At 52.7% G+C, this 12,316-nt stretch overlaps 1 protein-coding gene across 1 annotated transcript in view; it reads left to right on the top strand.

Annotated features, from left to right (window-relative positions):
* Positions 1-9,224: 9,224 nt before the first annotated feature.
* USP7 (ubiquitin specific peptidase 7) overlaps positions 9,225-12,316 on the top strand; it is a 77,332-nt gene continuing 74,240 nt past the window's right edge. Inside the window, exon 1 of the mRNA XM_089321222.1 lies at positions 9,225-9,546. Within this exon, the coding sequence (XP_089177348.1) occupies positions 9,336-9,546 (211 nt within the window). The 5' untranslated portion in view covers positions 9,225-9,335. The remainder of the gene's footprint in view (positions 9,547-12,316) is intronic.

Raw genomic sequence — 12,316 nt, forward strand, 5'->3', positions numbered from 1 at the left:
GAACTCAGACATTGTCTAGGCCCAGGTGTTGCAAAGGTGGATACAGAGAGAACAACACTCCCGCCCAGTTTAGCTGTCCATATTGAATGCCTATGGTCACGCAAAGTGGGGACCGACAGCCGGCTTTCTCGGAGTCACTTTGGGGGTGGAAGGAGAAGGACCAGAGGGAGGGGCTGGTGAACACTGCAGAGGCTGATCAAGGAATCTGCATTTTTTTTTTGACAGGCAGAGTGGACAGTGAGAGGGAGAGAGACAGAGAGAAAGGTCTTCCTTTGCCGTTGGTTCACCCTCCAATGGCCGCTGCGGCCTGCGCACCGCGCTGATCCGATGGCAGGAGCCAGGTACTTATCCTGGTCTCCCATGGGGTGCAGGGCCCAAGCACTTGGGCCATCCTCCACTGCACTCCCTGGCCACAGCAGAGAGCTGGCCTGGAAGAGGGGCAACCGGGACAGAATCCGGCGCCCCAACCGGGACTAGAACCTGGTGTGCCGGCGCCGCAAGGCAGAGGATTAGCCTAGTGAGCCGCGGCGCCGGCTGGAATCTGCATTTTTTTTTTTTTTTTTTTTGACAGGCAGAGTGGACAGTGAGAGAGAGAGATAGAGAGAAAGATCTTCCTTTGCCGTTGGTTCACCCTCCAATGGCCACTGCGGTCAACGCGCTGCGGCCGGCGCATTGCGCTGATCCGATGGCAGGAGCCAGGAGCCAGGTGCTTTTCCTGGTCTCCCATGGGGTGCAGGGCCCAAGCACCTGGGCCATCCTCCACTGCACTCCCTGGCCACAGCAGAGAGCTGGCCTGGAAGAGGGGCAACCGGGACAGAATCCGGCGCCCCAACCGGGACTAGAACCCGGTGTGCCGGCGCCGCTAGGCGGAGGATTAGCCTAGTGAGCCGCGGCGCCGGCCTGGAATCTGCATTTTTTAAAGATTTATTTATTTATTTATTTGAAAGTCAGAGTTATACAGAGAGAGGAGAGGCAGAGAGAGAGAGAGAGAGAGAGAGAGAGAGAGAGAGAAAGGTCTTCCATCTGCTGGTTCACTCCCCAATTGGCCTCAACAGCCGGAGCTGTGCCGATCCAAAGCCAGTAACCAGGAGCTTCTTCTGGGTCTCCCTTGTGGGTGCAGGGGCCCAAGGACTTGGGCCATCTTCTACTGCTTTCCCAGACCGTAGCAGAGAGCTGGATGGGAAGAGGAGCAGTCGGGTCTTGAACTGGTGCCCATATGGGATGTCGGCGCTTCAGGCCAGGGCGTTAACCCACTGCGCCACAGCACCGGCCCCTCTGCATTGTTTTAATTCATTTAATCTATTAATTGAAAAGCAGAGTCACAGAGACAGGGGAAGAGACTGAGAGAGAGACAGAGAGATCTTCCACCTGCTGGTATACTCTCCAAATGTCCTTAACAGCCAGATCTGGAGCAGGCTAAAGCCAGGATCCAGGAGCTTCATCAAGGTCTCCCCTATGGGTGGCAGGGTCCTAAACACTCAGGCTGTCTTCTATTGCCTTCCTAGGCATGGTAGCAGGGAGCTGGATCAGAAGCAGAGCAGCTGGAATGCAAAGCTGTGCTCCCATATGGGACTTGGACATCACAGCGACAGCTTAACCCACTGTGACATGACACCAGCCCCAGGAATCCCTGTTTTAAACCCCAGGGGCTGTTGGGCCTATTCGGTGTGAAAACTGCCCTCCCTGTGTGGACCCCCCTGAGCAGGAAGCAGGGAGAGGAAGCCAGGCATCAAAGAGAACTCACGGACCGAGGGGGCAGCAAGGGTGCTCGCGGGCATCTGCCCTGCTTTCTGCAAACAGCAGGCTCGTGTCACCACGGTGGCGCTTGGCGTGAGTGGAAACTCCACTGCACTTTTCCCTGGGAAGCTTTCACTCTGCTGCCGGGAAAACACCCACCACTCTGGCTTCCCCGAGGTCGCCCTGCACGGAGGTCAGGAACACACACAGCTGTGTGGATCAGGCGAGTTACAGAGCCTCGTCTGTTGCCTTGGTTTCTTTACCTGTAAAATGGGGATCCCAGAGCCTGCACCTCCCTGGACCAGGATGAGAACTGAATCCCAGGGACCCTGGGCATTCACTGCCTGTGTGCAGCAAGTGAGAAACAAGCGTCTATGGGTTTTTTGTTTTTTAAGATTTCTTGATTTTATTTGACAGGCTGAACGATACAGAGACATATCTCCCATCCAATGGTTCTCTCTCCAAATGACCACATTGGCAGGGCCAAGCCAGAGCTGGGAGTCTGTGGGACTCCATCTGGGTCCCCGTGTGAGTGGCAAGGAACCAAGCACTTGGGCCACCTTCCACTGCCTTCCGAGGTGCAGTAGCAGGGAGCTGGACCGGAAGTGGAGCAGCCAGAACCGGAATGAGTATTCTGATGTGGGATGCTGTCTTTGCAAGTGGCAGCTTTAACCCACTGTGCTGGGCCCTAGAAACAAGTGTGTATCGGTACCATTGTCAGTGTCCTAATAATAATTAGCACTGTTCTCCAAGTGCTTCTCAAATCCCAGAGCTCGGGCAGAAAACTTTAGGCCCATGATTGTCTTGTTCCCCAAAACCCGATCAGGTGTAGAGCTCTGGGATGGTGATGATTGCACAGCACTGAGGATGCATTAATGCGGCTCGTTTCACACTTTTTTTTTTTTTTTTTTTTGACAGGCAGAGTGGATAGTGAGAGAGACAGAGAGAAAGGTCTTCCTTTTGCTGTTGGTTCACCCTCCAATGGCCGCTGCGGCTGGCGCACCGCGCTGATCCGAAGCCAGGAGCCAGGTGCTTATCCTGGTCTCCCATGGGGTGCAGCGCCCAAGCACTTGGGCCTTCCTCCACTGCACTCCCTGGCCACAGCAGAGAGCTGGCCTGGAAGAGGGGCAACCGGGACAGAATTCGGCGCCCCGACCGGGACTAGAACCCGGTGTGCCCGCGCCGCTAGGTGGAGGATTAGCCTATTGAGCCACAGCACCGGCTCACACTCGTAAGTGGCGAAGATGGCCAATTTTGTGGTATGTCTACAGCAGTGCCCTTGTCTACAGGTGACACATTATCCCAAGACCCCAGTGGATGGCTTAGAGACAGAACCCGTGTACACTATGTTTTTGCATACATTGTACATCTCTCATAATGTGTAATTTATAAATTAGGCATGATAATGCATCAACAACAATTACCAAGGGGCTGGCATTGTGGTGTAGCAGGTTAAGCCACCATCTGAAGCACCAGTGTCCCATATGGGTGCCGGTTTGAGTGCCGGCTGCTCCACTTCTCATCCAGCTCCCTGCTAATGTACCTGGAAAAGCAGCAGAAGATGGCCCAAGTGCTTGGGCCCCAGAACCACCATGGGAGACCTGAAATTAGCTCCTGGCTCCTCACTGTGGCCAGGCCCAGCCTCAGCCATTGTGGCCATGTGGGGAGTGAACCGGCGGATGGAAGATCTTTCTCTCCCTGTCTCTCCCTCTGTTTCTGTCACTCTGCCTTGCCAATAAATCAGTGAACAGGATCAGAGCTGGGAGTGGCCAAATCTGGATTGTACATCCCAGTGTCTGACGTTGTCAGGGGTGCAGAGCCCGCTGGGATGGACTGAGGCAGCCCACTCACTGGTCGTATCCTCAGCACGCCTGAGATAGGTGGCTGCGTGCTGAACGCCGGGGGCTCTGCAGACGGCACGGGAGGCAGTGTTGAACATGCATCCCAGTGTAAGCGTGTTTGCGGCCAGGGCAGATGCCGGAGGGCAGGACCAGGGAGCGAGAGAATGTGTGGCCTGAGCTAGTCGGGGGAGTGAGGACGGTTTCCTGTGCCCAGGAAGCCTCAGACTGGAAGAAGGGAGGAATGTTCCAGGCAGAGGGGGTCACTAGTGCAAGGACCCTGTGACCTGCGCGACTGGTGGCAGACACTGGAGAAGATGGAAGGGTCAAGGGCAGAGAGCCACGCAGAGGCCAGGCCGCGAGGGGGCTTGTGGCTGAGCAGGCAGGAATGACACTGTCCAGCCTGTCACCCCTAGCACAAACCATGAGCAGCTGACAAGACCCCCCTCCCTCCACACCTTCCCCTGCCCCCACCCCTTCCTGGACACCCTCCTGGTGCAGGAAACCCACTAGGCCTGCCAGGCCTGCTCACCTGCTGCAGGCAGCCACCATTCTCCTGTTGCCCACCCCCAGCTCACGGAGAAGCCTGAATTACACTTCTGGGCTTGTTGTGCCCAAGAATGAGCCCTCCACAGTAGCCAGGTACTCAACTAGCAGGCACCGAGCTGTCGGGTGCAGGGGCGGGAGGAGGGTAAAGAGAATTGGGAATGCCCCAGATGTGGTTGCCCACCCCTCTTCTGGGTCTTCTGAACACCCCCCCCCCGCCTTTTTTTTTTAATTTTTTGAACTTGAGAGGCAGAGACAGGCACTCAGAGAGACAGGGAGATGGTCCATCTACTGGTTCACTCCCCAAATGCCCACCAGCCGGGGCTAGGCCAGGCTGAATCCAGGAGCCTGTACGTCCAGACGGGTCTCCCATGTGGGTGGCAGGGGCCCAAGTACTTGAGCCACCATCTGCTTGTTCTCAGGGTGTGCGTTAGTAGGAAGCTGGAATCAGAGCAGAGCCAGACCCAAGCCCAGGCGTGCGACGTGGAATGTGGATGCCCCAAGCTGCGTCCTAGCCTCTGCACCCAGTGCTGGCCCCCAAAGATCATCTTGAGCAAATGTTTTCTGAGTGTTGGAGCAAAAGGGAATTAGAAGCCTGATGCAGATCCCCAGCTCTGCTCGGCACAGGGAGGGCCAGCAGCCTCCTCCTGCTCCAGGACGCAGCCAGAGCTGCCCTCCAGCCATAAACTGGCTCTCCTCTGCTCCTCCCTAGCTTCCAGGCTCAGCTTGAAAGTTATAGCCTCAGGGGAGTGTGGGATTGGAGAAGGCAAGGGAGGGACTGGGAGGAGGCTTGGCCTAGGTTCCCTTGTTGTGCTGTGAATTGAGCAGGAGGTCAACTCACTCCATGCAGAATGTCCAGAACAATCATAGTCATTTGCTCAGAGAGTTTTCCCTGTCGTCTGTGAGCTCCAGTGGGGTACGAAGACTTCTGCCTCCTGGGTGTCCCCCAGGACCTGTCGCATAACTGGGGCTCACAGCCACTTTGGCAAATGAATGCGTGAACTGGAATGAGGAGGAGACAGGAGTACAGCTCCCGGATGCGAGGCAGGAATAGATGACAGGGAGGACCAGACACAAAAGGCTGCCAGTGCAGGGTCCTGTGGTGCCTGCGACCCTGGGCTCCCTCACTCCACACTCACTTGTCTCGTTCTTCCCTTGTTCTGCACACATTCCGAATGCTCCAAGCCATGGGCGGGGTGGGGTGGGGGGGCACTGAGATGCAGGAGGCTGAGGGAGGCATGAGTCTGCCCTCCTCTCACTCCTGTCTCCAAAGCCCCACCTGCTTCTGTCCTCAGGAGCCAGATCCTAATGGGCTTCAAAGATAAGAACACACCCTTGGGCCCACACCTAGGCATTTAATTTACATCTCATTCTTATTTATTCATATTTAAATGTTTATTTATTTATTTGAAAAAACAGAGTTAGAGATAGAAAGAAAGAGAGTATCTTCCATCTGCTGGTTCATTCCCTGATGGCTGCAGTGGCCAGTGCTGGGCCAGACTAAAGCCAGGAGCCAGAAGCCAAGAGCTTTATCTGGGTCTCCCATATCCGTAGCAAGGGCCCAAGCACTTGGGCCATCTTCTCCTGCTTTTCCCAGGCCATAAGCAGGGAGCTGGATCAGAAGTGGAGCAGCCAGGACACAAACTGGAGCCCAAATGGGATGCTGGCATTGCAGGGGGCAGCTTAACCCTGTAGCACAACACCAGCCCCCCAAATTTCTCTTTAATATAATATGATAAGCAGGGTTTTTTTTTTTTTTCATTTATTTTTCTACCACTTATTCTTTTGCTAGCTTTCTTAGGATATACTTAACATACCAAAAATTCACATATTTAATGTGTGAATTTTTTTTTAATTCACTATTTTTTAAAAAGGGTTATTTATTTGAAAGACAGAGTGAGCCAGAGAAGAGGGAGAGACAGAGAAAAAAAGATCTGCCATCCACTGGTTCACTTACCAAATGGCCACAGTGGCTGGGGCTGGGCCAGGCTGAAGCCAGGATCCAGGAATTCCATCCTGGTCTCTCACACGGGTGCAGGGACCTTAGTGCCTGGCCATCATCTGTTGCCTTCCCAGGTGCCTTAGTAGGTATATTAGCTGTATCAGAGGCAGAGTAGCTGGGATTTGAACACTGGCCCAGAAGAGTTTCATTTTTTAACCTTACTAAGGTGTGAATTGTGTATCATGAACGTTACGCAGGGACAGGCATTGTGGCACACAGCAGGTTAAGCTGCCTTTGAGGATGCCCATATTCCGTATTGGATTGCTGGTTCAAGTCTCAGTTACTCTGTTTCCAATCCAGCTTCCTGCTAGTGCACCTTGGAAGGTGGCAGATGATGGCCTAGGTGCTTGGGTTTCTGCCACCCATGTGGCACATGAGGACAGCATTCCAGGCTCCTGGCTTCACCCTGGCTCAGCCCTCAATGTTGCAGGCATTTGGGAAATGAACTAGAGAATGAAAGTGTGGGCTGGCGCTGCAGCTCACTAGGCTAATCCTCCACCTGCAGTACCCGCACCCTGAGTTCTAGTCCCGATTAGGGCGCCGGATTTTGTCCTGGTTGCTCCTCTTCCAGACCAGCTCTCTGCTGTGGCCCAGGAGTACAGTGGAGGATGGCCTAGGTCCTTGGCATGCTCACCCGCATGGGAGACCAGGAGGAAGCACCTGGCTCCTGGCTTTGGATCACTTCGGCTACTTGGGGGGTGAACCAGCAGAAAAAGGAAGACCTTTCTCTCTGTCTTTCACTGTCTAACTGTGCCTGTCAAAAAAGAAAAAAAGAGAAAGTGTGTGTGTGTGTGTGGGGGGGGTCCCTCTCTGTTTTTGTTGTGCCTTCAAATAAACAAAAATCTCTAAAAATTAAAAACACACATCAAATATACAGTTCAACGATTTTTAGCGAGTTTGTGCAACCCTCCCTGAAATCTAATTTTAGAGCCTTGCCATCATTCTAAAATGATCCCTTCCATCTTTTTACAGTTAATCCCATGCCTTGCACCAGCCCAGGCAACCTCTAATCCACTTTTTGTCTGTGTGCATTTGCCTGTCCCAGACCTTTCACATAAATGGAATCCTCCCATGCATGGCCTTTCACATCCGGACACTTTCCCTGAGCACAGTGATTTCAAGGTTCATGCAGACAGTCACATGGAGCAGCCCTTCATTCATTTTTGTGGCTGAATAATATTCCTTTGCAAGGAGAACCCGTGCTTTACATATCCACTCACCAGCTGCAGCAAACATACACCTAGAAGGGCTGCAGGCCAAATATTTTTTTTTTAATTTATTTTATTTATTTGAATGTCAGAGTTACAGAGAGAGAGAAGGAGAGGGAGAGAGAGAGATCTTCCATCCACCGGTTCACTCCCCAGATGGCCACAACAGCCAGGGCTGGGCCAGGTTGAAGCCAGGATACAGGAACCCCATCAGTCTACCTCTCAAGTAAATAAATAAAATCTTAAACAAACAAATAAAAACCTACTGGAGCTGGCACCATGGTGTCGTGGGTTAAGCTGCCACTTTCATTACTAGTATCCCATCTCTGAGTGCCGGTTGAGTCCTGGCTGCTCTGGTTCCAATCCAGCTTCCTACTAACGCAGCGAGCAGCTGAAGGTGTGGCCCAAGTGCCTGGGCCCCTGCCACCCACGTGGGAGATCGGGATAGAGTTCCTGGCTCCTGGCTTCAGCCTGGCTGGGTCCTGGTTGTTGTGGCCGTTTGGGGAGTGAACCAGTGGGTGGGAGATCTCCCTCTTTCTCTATCTGTTCCTTTCTCTCTGATGCTCTGTCTTTCAAATAAATGAATAAACAAACGAATAAAAAGTCTTTAAAGAAAAAAAGGCCTACTAACACTTTCTGCAAAATAGAGACAGTCCTTGATGTATAATGGCTCCATTTATGCTTTAACTTTATGATGATACAAAAACCATATGAATTCAGTAGAAAGTGTACTTTAAATTGTGATCTTTTGGTGGCCGCATGATGTGTTCTTTTTTTTTTTTTTTTGACAGGCAGAGTGGACAGTGAGAGAGAGAGACAGAGAAAGGTCTTCCTTTGCCGTTGGTTCACCCTCCAATGGCCGCCGCGGCCGGCGCACCGCGCTGATCCGATGGCAGGAGCCAGGTGCTTTTCCTGGTCTCCCATGGAGTGCAGGGCTCCAACCAGCACTGGCCCCAATACATTCTTATAAAATAGCTCTTAGGTTATGATTTTGTTCAATCATGGACTAATGTAAGTGTCCCGAGCATATTTAACACTATTTTGAATTTAGGATGTATTTATCACAACACAACCTCATTGTAAGTCAAGATGCATCTGTAGTAAGCATTTAAAATTACCCAGTTATTTCCCAGGAAGTGTGGCAGAATGCATAAACACTGGTACTGTGTAGCCCGGCATGCAATTACGTTACTGCACTGCAATGTAATTAAGTAATATTGTAAAGATAATAAGGGTGTTATCAAAAGTAGACCTATAAAAGGCTGCACCTTCAGGAATGGCTGAAGTTAATTCTTTTTTAAAAGATGTATTTATTTATTTATTTGAAAGTCAGAGTTGCACAGAGAAAGGAGAGGCAGAGAGAGAGAGAGAGAGAGAGAGAGAGAGGCCTTCTATCTGCTGGTTCACTCCCCAACTGGCCGCAACGGCTGGAGCTGCGCTGATCCGAAGCCAGGAACCAGTAGCTTCTTCTGGGTTTCCCACAAGGGTTCAGGGGCTCAAGGACTTGGGCCATCTTCCACTGCTTTCCCAGGCCACAGCAGAGAGTGGATTGGAAAGAGGAGCAGCTGGGGCTTGAACCAGCGGCTGTAGGGGATGCCAGCGCTTCAGGCCAGGGCGTTAACCCCTGAAGTTAATTCATTAAACAGCAGGCACTTGGAGCATTGCAAGATCTAGATTCATGTTTGCTGATTTCCTTACCAAAGTGAGATACTATCTGGAGAGTGCTGGTCTCACCTGAGGGGCTCTCAGAGAAAGGTGGAGACTTCAAAATTATTCTAGTACGGCCTTTTCTTTTGTTCTAGGGCCACACCTTAAGTAAACCTTTAAGTTATGCAAATGTGTGAGGTTTCAGATCCAGCCTTTGGAGCTGCTGGTGGGGCTGGGGGCTGAGGGCTGGGTGGTGGGTGAGGTGTTGGACTGGCTTTAAGAGGTGTGGGGAGGGGGAGGCCTGAGCGCTCTTCCCCTTGCTTGCTTCCTTTGGATGGACACAGAGACCTCGACCTCATGCGGTTCTCCACGTCTCAGTCGAGCCCGCCTCGGAGAGCCACGCCTCTGCGGGGCTGCAGGTCCAGACGGGGCCGCAGGTCCAGACAGAGCTTCAGGTCTACGTTTATCCCCAAGTTCCTGCAGGAGCAGCCCCCGGACAAGCCCAGCACCAGCCTTCAGGCTCGGTGGCTGCTGGCAGGCATGAAGAGAGACAGCCTCGAGAGACAAGGTAGGCTTTTCCCGGCTCGCCTTCTACTCGGCTGCGGGTTTCACACCAGCGTCGCCTGCGCCTGTGCACGTGTCTTGCAAAGAAGCAAATGCCCCCTAATTTAGCTGGGAACTCCGTTTCACTTCCTTGCCTCTCATTGTGTTCCTTGGGAACTTCGTTGGATGGACTGGGATGGAGTCGGGTTTTTGAGCAGCCAGGGGCAGGATGGAGGTGGATACAGAGGCCAGAACAGCGGGGGAGGGCAGAGGAAGGTGCACTCTGATCTGTCTCGCTAAAGGACCCGCACTGAACTGAGCCTCTGAGGTTGGCACTAATACCAAAGTCCTTGAAAATCCCTTAAATCACCCTTGTAATCTTTGTAATCCAAGTCTCTACCGAGGTAGAAACAGGCTGCCTTATTGTGCACTGCCGAACTGACAAGGTCTTTGCATCCCCCAGCTCCCCTCGCCTCCCTCCTCAACCTGATGAAGTCAAATAGGTCAACATTAAAATACTGAACATCTGTTCCAGCTCCATAAACTTGCAAGGCGTTTTGCCTCCCGTGATGTCATCTGGATCTCACGGGCCCTTCACTCTCAACAGTTCACAAGCGACAGTTCTGGCAAAGCTAGCCGCATCCAAAACACCAGCTTCGGTTTCCCACTTCCCACGCTGGTGCCTGGGGTTCCTGGTGTGCGATGCTCTTCCTGACTTTGCCTGCGCCAAGAATCTGTGCTCATCTTCAAAGCCCTTTCAAACAGGGAGATCGTTTCTGTGTCTAATGAGGGCTGGAGTGGGGAGAGCTAGAGGGGGTGCCAGGTTGCACCCTTGTGGATAGGAGAGCTACCAAAAACTCAAGCTGCCTTCAAAGCTGTCTTAGACTTCCTGGCAGTGAAACCTACAGATTAATCCTCTTCTTTCTTTCCCATGGATCTAGCATTGAAAGAGAGGGGCGGGGTGGGGGGGGGGCTGCATTCCAATGGGGGGAGAAATTTCTTTTGAAATCTATCTTTTTAAGATTTGTTAACAGATTTGAAAAGTAGAATGACCGAGAGAAACAGAGATCTTCCATCTGCTGGTTCGTTCCCCAAATACCTGCAACAGACAGGAGTCAGGAACTCCATCCTGGCCTACAATATGAGTGGCAGGAACTCAAGTACTTGGGCTATCTCCCACTGCTTTCCCAGGTGCCTTACTTAGACGGAAGCTGGATCAGAAGCCGAGTAGCCCAGATTGGCATTCTGGTATGGGATGCCAGCATCATAAGTAGCGTCTTAATCCCTGCTTTATCCACTGGCTCAATCCCAGGAGTGGCTGGGTCTGGACCAGGCCAAAGCCAGGAGCCAGGAGCTTCTTCCAGGTCTTCCACGTGGGTGCAGGGGCCCAAGCACTTGGGCCATCCGATGCTTTTCCCAGGCCATCAGCAGGGAGCTGGATCCAAAATGGAGCAGCAAGGACTCGAATTGGCACCCATATGGGATTCTGGCGTTGTAGGTGGTGGCTTTACTCTCCATGCCACAACACTGGCCTACCATTTAAAAGTTTAACTCACATATGTTGAGCATCTATGGGGGATAGGGGATAAAGACAGAGGCCCTGCTTCCTTTAGGAAACTCTGATTTAGTAGGATTAAGCCAATAGTCACAGAACACGTGGTAATTTATATCAGTGCTGTTGATGGAAGTCAAAAACAGAAAGTATCGAATGCACCAAATAAAGAGAAGAGGAAGTGTTAGGTACAGAGATGGGCGTGGGCGGGGGAGCCCCCTCATCACCTGGGATGAAGGCTGCCGGTGCAGGGAGGAGTTTCAGGACACCCAGGGAAAGGCCTGAGGCCGGAGCACTTGCCGGGATGGCTGGGGTGGAAAGGCAGGCAGGGAGGGGCCAGATGCCCCAGGGCTTTAAGTCCCGGAGCCACTAGACAAGCGCTGCTGCTTTGTGCATGAAGGGCTTAAGGGTGAAGCCCACCTGGGAATGCCCTGAAGGAGCAGTTCCAGGTTCCCAAGAAAGGTGGAGAAGAAAGGCAGCTCATGCAAAGAACAGGAGAGCCAGACCGACACAGGCAGTGGCCTTGGGAAGGAGATAGGAGGGGGCAGAGCACAGGTGGACTTGGAGCAGTTGCTAACCTCAGAGGGTTCGTCTTCCAGGAAAATACACTTTTTAAAACAAGATTTATTGTAAAAGTGTTATTTATTTATTTGAAAGGCAGAGTTAGAGAGTGGGAGACAGAGAGCTCTACTGGTTTACTCCCCAGATAGCCAAAATGGCCGGAATTGCGCCAATCTGAAGCCAGGAGCCAGAAGATTCTTCCTGGTCTCCCACATGGGTGCAGGGGCCTAAGGACTTGGGCCATCTTCTATTGCTTTCCCAGGCCATAGCAGAGAGATGGTTTGGAAGAGGAGCAGCTGGGACTCGAACCGGCGCCCATATGGGATGCCGGCGCTTCAAGCGGCGGCTTTACCCACTATGCCACAGCGCCGGCCCCACTCCCTGTCTTTGAAATAAATAAAAACAAATTTAAAAATCCTGCAGAAGGGCCGACGCCGCGGCTCAATAGGCTAATCCTCCGCCTAGCGGCGCCGGCACACCAGGTTCTAGTCCTGGTCAGGGCGCCGGATTCTGTCCCGGTTGCCCCTCTTCCAGGCCAGCTCTCTGCTGTGGCCAGGGAGTGCAGTGGAGGATGGCCCAGGTGCTTGGGCCCTGCACCCCATGGGAGACCAGGAAAAGCACCTGGCTCCTGGCTCCTGCCATCGGATCAGCGCGGTGCGCCGGCCGCGGCGCGCCGGCCGCG

The sequence above is a fragment of the Oryctolagus cuniculus genome, chromosome 19, assembly GCF_051225735.1.
Source record: "Oryctolagus cuniculus isolate XC-2025 breed Fujian yellow rabbit chromosome 19, ASM5122573v1, whole genome shotgun sequence".
Taxonomy (NCBI): domain Eukaryota; kingdom Metazoa; phylum Chordata; class Mammalia; order Lagomorpha; family Leporidae; genus Oryctolagus; species Oryctolagus cuniculus.